Source organism: Nicotiana tabacum, chromosome 7 (assembly GCF_000715075.1).
Source record: "Nicotiana tabacum cultivar K326 chromosome 7, ASM71507v2, whole genome shotgun sequence".
NCBI classification, from domain to species: domain Eukaryota; kingdom Viridiplantae; phylum Streptophyta; class Magnoliopsida; order Solanales; family Solanaceae; genus Nicotiana; species Nicotiana tabacum.
In genome coordinates, this window is record NC_134086.1 from 3,043,827 (window position 1) to 3,050,692 (window position 6,866).

At 36.5% G+C, this 6,866-nt stretch overlaps 1 protein-coding gene across 1 annotated transcript; it reads right to left on the bottom strand.

Annotated features, from left to right (window-relative positions):
* Positions 1–422: 422 nt before the first annotated feature.
* LOC142182620 (uncharacterized) lies at positions 423–1,124 on the bottom strand. The gene is made up of 2 exons (XM_075256824.1): positions 966–1,124; positions 423–881 (listed from the first exon to the last, which is right to left on the bottom strand). The coding sequence occupies exons 1-2, from the start codon at positions 1,122–1,124 to the stop codon at positions 423–425; spliced, it is 618 nt and encodes a 205-aa protein (XP_075112925.1).
* Between the last annotated feature and the right edge of the window lie 5,742 nt (positions 1,125–6,866).

The following is a 6,866-nucleotide window of genomic DNA, read 5'->3' on the forward strand; positions in this document are numbered from 1 at the left end:
AAGTGTCCTTAACTTTTGAACTTGGAAATTGAAGTTCAGGACGAGATGTCCTTAACTTTTGAACTTGAAACTTGAAGTTCAGGACCAAGTGTCCTTAACTTTTGAACTTGGAATTCAAAGTTAAGGACCAAGTGTTCTTAACTTTTGAACTTGGAACTCAAAATTCAGGACCAAGTATCCTTAACTTTTGAACTTGGAACTCTAAGTTAAGGACCACGTGTCCTTAACTTTTGAACTTGGAACTCTAAGTTAAGGACTGCCTATACTTAACTTTTGAACTTGGAACTCAAAAGAAACAAAAAGCATGTAAGCGCAAAGAAGCTTTGAATATTCAGGACATCTGCTCAAATAAATACAACCTAAATGAATCCAATTTATAGCAAAAACATAAAAGAGTAGATAAACATAAGTGTATATATCTACTATTCTCTATTCTTCCTTGAAAATGGATGGACTGCTTGAGAATATATACAAGTTGTTCTATTATGACCAACTCTTCTGCAACAACCATATTTGAATGTTATTTTTGATGACTCGGTAGCTGGAATATGCCTTTTCTTCTGTCTTCTACCTGGTGACACTTTGAAATCTGGAGGTTTAATAATTTGTGACTTAACACTCTCTGGTACAATCCAAGAAGCAGTATGTCCTACAGGATGTATCTGTCTTTCATATGTGTTCAGCCAAGATTCCTTTAAGTACCAGTGCGAGCAAAAGTTGGACTTCTTGATGTTTCTCTTCTCGATAGCTGCAATTGCATGTCTGCATGGTAATTCATCAAATGGAAACTGAAAAAAATTACATGTTCTTTTGTTTAAGTCCACCAAGAAAGTAATTCCTTCTTCCTCAACTCTAGAACGCCATGAATCAACAGGGAAGACCTTTAATGTTAAAAAATTATAAGTTAGTACATTATGTTAAATTATCATTAAAATAATAAGCTAAACAAAGAACATAATACTTACATTCAAAGTAAATGCTAAATCTATCTTTTTCTTCAATTCCTTCTCTACCCAACAAGAAACGTCATAAAAAGTTCCTTCTGCTTTATTTCTTCTTTCATAAAACCAACGTTGTAGCTTCACTTGGATGAAATCCATCATTCTTAATATAGGCAGCTCCATTGCTTCTAATAACACAGAATTTATTGACTCAACTATGTTAGTTGTGAGCATGTCATATCTTCATCGTGGACTACAAGAACGTGCCCACCTTTCCGGTGGTTCTTCCATCAAGTAGTCATAAGTCTTCTTATCTACTTTTGCTACATATGACACGCATAAATCAAATTCTTTGCGTCTGCATACTCTTGCAGTACTTTGGAAAAATTTTATGACCTCACTTTTACTTTCCTTCACTTTAGGTTCTGCTCCAAATGATAGATACAAATCCCATGATAGCTTTCAGGATATACCTTTGCAATGCCATATGCAATAGCTTGATGCCTATCTGATAAAAAAATTAAATTCTTACGGCTCCCAATTGCATTGCGAAGCTCACTAAAGTACCACTCATAGGAATTGTTATTTTGAGATTCTGCAATTCTAAAGGCTAGTGGGAAAAATTGGTTATTTGCATCCTTTGAAACTGAAATCATTAAAACACCACGAAATTTTGACTTCAAAAAAGTTGCATCAACAACAATCACTGGTCTACAATTATTTTAACCAGTTATTTATGATCCATATACATAAAACATATAAAGAAACCTGAAAATACAGTTGAAGGTTAACAGAAGTTAAGGACAGGTAGTCCTTAACTTAGACTAACAAGTTCAAAAGTTACGGACAGTTAGTCTTGAACTTCAGGTTACAAGCCCAAAAGTTTAGGACAGGTAGTCCTGAAGTTAGACTTCCAAGGTCAAAAGTTAAGGACTCTTGGTCCTTAACTTAGAGTTACAAGTTTAAAAGTTAAGGACATGCAGTTATTAACTTAGAGTTACAAGTTTAAAAGTTAAGGACATGCATTCCTTAACTTAGAGTTACAAGCTCAAAAGTTAAGGACATGAAGTCCTGAACTTAGAGTTACAAGTTCAAAAGTTAAGGACAGACAGTCCTAACTTAGAGTTCAAAAGTTAAGGACCAAGTGTCCTTAACTTTTTGACTGCACACATCAAAAACTGGTTAAGGACAACATGTCCTAAAATTTATAAAACAGACTAATAATCTCCTTTTTGGTTGTTTACATGTTGTTGTAGTCTATATTTATGTTAGTATATGTTCCCGGATTTTTACTTTTCATCATATACAAGTATGAAGACAATAATTTATAATTCTCTTCGGGAGTTCCTCTTATTAAAGCTGAAGCACGTTGAATAGCACGCCACGCCTTGTGATACCCAATGTTTAGTCCATGCAATTTTTGCATTTCTGCCATGACAAAAGCTAGTGTAACTTCAAACCTTGGGTCTCGAAGATTGTCAATAATGTAACCACTAATCAACTTTGAAGTTGCATGCATTTGATCAGCTTTCATAGTGTTAACTGAGTAGTCATGATTTTTCTCAATCTTTACTATCTTGAACAATATTGAATCTTTAACTTTGAAAGCACCCACACACCACCCACACCTATCATCATTGCATTTCAACGAATATCTTGTTGAGCTTGATCTAACAACCTTGAATTCAAAATGTCCTTTAATTGCTATATTCAAAAAATAGTTAATTACACTCTTTTTTTTGTCAAATATTGATCCCACTTTTATTTTATCTAACGAAACATTTTCTCTTAATATCGTAGTGCGACTGCACAAATTCGAAACTTTCAACATGATGGAATCTAAAGTTGATTTCAAAGTAGTATATGGGGTGATTATGAAGGTGTTTGGTTCTAAGTTTTGGATATATTTTAGATATTGAAGTCTAATTTTCGAGAAATCAAACAATTCGTTATTTGAACTTTCCCACAACAAGATATGAATCTTTTATTACAAGCGCATAAAACTGAAAATTATGCGACTAAGATAAAAGTCTAACAATGTAAAGCAAAAGAGAAATTGAAATACTTAAACCCTCCAAATATCCAAGTTGAAGTCTTCACGTTCGCCACTCTTCAAGTTGAAATATTTAAGTCCTCCAAGTTTCCAAGTTGAAGTCTTCAAGTATGTCGGTCTTCAAGTTTCAGTCTTCAAATTCGCCGGTCTTAAATTAGACTTGTTTAAGCCCTCCAAATCTTTAAGTTGAAGTCTTCAAGTCTGCTAATTTTTCAGGTTAAATTTCAAAAGTCAACCGCTCTTCAAGTTGAAGTCTGCAAAGTCCGCCAAATCTTCAAAGTTTTCCAAGAGTTCAAGTCAATGTCGTCAAGTCGATGCCGTCTTTGAGTTGAAACTATAACTTTCCAATCTTAAGGTGGATGTATAAGTCCCTTTGAATCTTAAGTTGGCATTTTTGTAGGCTTGTCGTTAAAACGAACTATAACCTTCCAATCTTAAGGTGGACATATAAGTCCCTTTGCACCTTAAATTGGCCTCTTCATGGGTTTGTCCTTAAAAGGAACTATAACTTTCCAATCTTAAGGTGGACATATGAATCCCTTTGCACCTTAAGTCGGACTCTCCGATAGTCGGGTCATTTTGAGAGTAATCTCTCCGGTAGTCGGGTCATTATGAGAGTAATCTCTCCAGTAGTCGGGCCACATTGAGAGTAATCTCTCTGGTAGTCAGGGCACATTGAGAGTAATCTCTCTGATAGTTGGGTTATTTTGAGAGAAATCTCTCCGGTAGTCGAGCCACATTGAAAGTAATCTCTCAGGTAGTCGGACCACATTGAGAGTACTCTCTCCAGTAGTCGAGCCACATTGAGAGTAATCTCTTCAATAGTCGGACCATGAGAGTAACCTCTCCGATATTCGAGCAGGGATACGTACCCATCCCCTCACACCCTATGATTGTCTTCTGCGTACATGGATCATCTCGTTGAACAAGAGCGTATCCTTGTCATTTGACCTACAAAAAAGACAAGGGAAGAAAAACACAAGGAAAAAAAATTACTTTCGTGTCAATGCATCCAAGTTGTTAAAAGTAAACTCAAAACAATTTGCAAATGCTAAAATTGATAATGGAATTAGTACTAATGGAATGAAGGGTATGCGGTATTTATAGATATCATAAGGTGGCTATTGCGAGCTAAATATCGATGTGGGACAACGATTTTAAAGGCAGTGCAAAGTTTTCAAAACCCATTTGGTATTGTACAAGTTATTATCCAAGTAAATGACTGCCAAAAGCAATTTGTTTTCTGGTAAGATTTGTTAAAAGTTAAAGTGAAATACAAAGGAGTGTCCTACATGGAGTTGATCACGTGAAATTCCACGGAAAGGCTCACGTTTAAATCCTAAATCTTCTTTAAGTGACATTGCAACGTGAAAAGATATTGGTGAGAAGTCAATAAAAATGAAGTAATAATTACTTTTTACATACTTCAAGTCTCGTCTTAAAAGCTAGATAAATTTATACCTCAACAAGTCTTGAAGTATGGCGCATTTGTAAGCATAAATTTTTTTTTGGATTTAAATTCAATAAAATAATTTGAACTATATATTAAATATGTTAGTCCAACTAAATTGATAGGTTAATATAATTGGATTAATTATATAAGTTCAATACATATGAGTCAAATAAAGAAGTCCAAATCTATTGGGCTAGCCTATTTAATTGGGCTGCAAGTAATGAGCCTATTTCATTAAGCCCAAGATATCATCTTCATAGAGGCTCAGTTTGGTGTCACATGTCAAGTGACGTAGCACGCCAAGTCAAACAGAAGAGCCAATAAGATCATGACATGTGTCAAAATGATAAGGCATGCCAAGTCACATTAAAAGGCTAATGAAATCGCGCCACGTGTGCAAGTGACATATTCTGGTCAATCAAATGCGGCATTGTCACACTTTGATTTGATTGGTCGGAAAGAGTTTGTTCTTATCGTAACTCTTCCCTCCCACAATAAATAAGGGTCTTTATAACCCAGAAAAGACACCAGAAGTTATAACAAGAAACAAGAAAGAGCTCGTGGATCAAACGCTGCAAATTCCTCCACAAATTTCAAGCTTCAAGCAATCAAGTTCAAGCTCAAGAACGAAGAACAAATTAAGTTCAATCTCAAGAGCGAAGAACAAATCAACATTCTAGGAGTACAAGTTCAAATCAAAGTTCGTGCTAGTTGAATTAAAGATCATCGTTCGTGAGGCAAATATAGATTGAAGATCAAGCTCAAATGCCCTTGAATTCTTTAACAATTGGAAAGAAGAATTAGAGGATTCATAGAGATTGTACACTCATATTATCTGACATCAAATACTACGATTGTTGCAATATTTTCGGTCTCGATTATTTTCTTGACGCAAATTTATTGTCTACAAATATTCTATGCACTCGTACTTTCAGTAGGTAAGGGATATGTCCCATATAAGTAGAAAGATAGAGAGAAAGAAAGGGGCAGGTAATATTCTATATGAAAAGCTCTCTCTAGAAAAGTTCACTATCAAGTAACTACAAACATTATCTTTACACAAGATTCGATTTGTTGTTTGTCCCAAACTTTTTCACATGAGATTCGACAAAGTTTTCTATATTCCCACGTTGGCTGCCTTACATCACTGTCAGAGGGAGAATCATCCACCTTATTGAATATTTTGGTGAATCATTTTCTCTATTTAAATTTATTGTCATTTATCATATTTATTGCTTGTAAGTATCCCCTCATTTATTCATAACAATATTATTAAACTCCCCATTGATATTTAATAGTTTTGAATTTGGTTTTTATACTATTGCTATCCATCAATCTTAGATCTAGGACTTATTACATTTAGCTAGAATTTACCCATGATCAACAACAACAACAACCCAATATAATCCCACAAGTGGGGTCTGGGGAGGGTAATATGTACGCAGACCTTACCCCTACCCCGAAGGGTAGAGGCTGTTTCCAGGAGACCCTCGGCTCAAAAGCAACAGAAGCCGATATATTAGTACCATAAAAATGCATAATAAAATACCAGCAATACAATAGATATGAAATACAGAATACGAAATACTAAAACGATGGCTGGTATAGTAAAACTAGCAGGTAAAGCCCTGCATCAATAGACGACCAATGACATTCTTAGTCCAACTCCTAACTGGCTAGTCTCACTCTATTGTGCTGTAGAAATATTCACAACTCTCCCCTAACCTACAACCTTAATACTCGACCTCCATACTTCCCTGTCAATGGCCATGTCCTCAGTAATCCTAAGTCGCGCCATGTCCTGTCTGATCACCTCTCCCCAATACTTCTTAGGTCGTCCTCTACCTCTCCGCGTGCCCACTACAGCCAGTCGCTCACACCTCCTCACCGGTGCATCAGTGCTCCTCCTCTGAATGTGCCCGAACCATCTGAGTCTTGCTTCCCACATCTTGTCCTCCATGGGGGCCACGCCCACCTTCTCTCGAATATCTTCATTCCTAATCTTATCCATTCTTGTATGCCCGCACATCCACCTCAACATCCTCATCTCTGCTACTTTCATCTTCTGGATGTGTGAGTTCTTTACCGGCCAACATTCAGTTCCATATAACATGGCAGGCCTAACCACTGCTCTATAAAACTTACCTTTTAGTAACGGTGGCACTTTCTTGTCACACAAGACTCCCGACGCTAACCTCCACTTCATCCACCCCACCCCTATACGGTGTGTGACATCCTCGTCAATCTCCCCGATCCCCTGGATAACCGATCCAAGGTACTTGAAACTACCCCTCTTGGGAATGACTTGAGAGTCAAGCCTCACTTCAACTCCCACTTCCGTCGGCTCAACTCCAAATTTGCACTCGAGGTATTCCGTCTTCGTCCTGCTCAACTTGAAACCTTTAGACTCAAGAGCATG

Excerpts from the sequence above, each read along its gene's own strand:
- LOC142182620 (XM_075256824.1), bottom strand. The coding sequence starts at position 1,124 with ATGGAGCTGCCTATATTAAGAATGATGGATTTCATCCAAGTGAAGCTA. Across the intron at positions 882-965 it reads ATTTAGCATTTACTTTGAAT|GTCTTCCCTGTTGATTCATG; the intron begins GTAAGTATTATG and ends TTAACATTAAAG.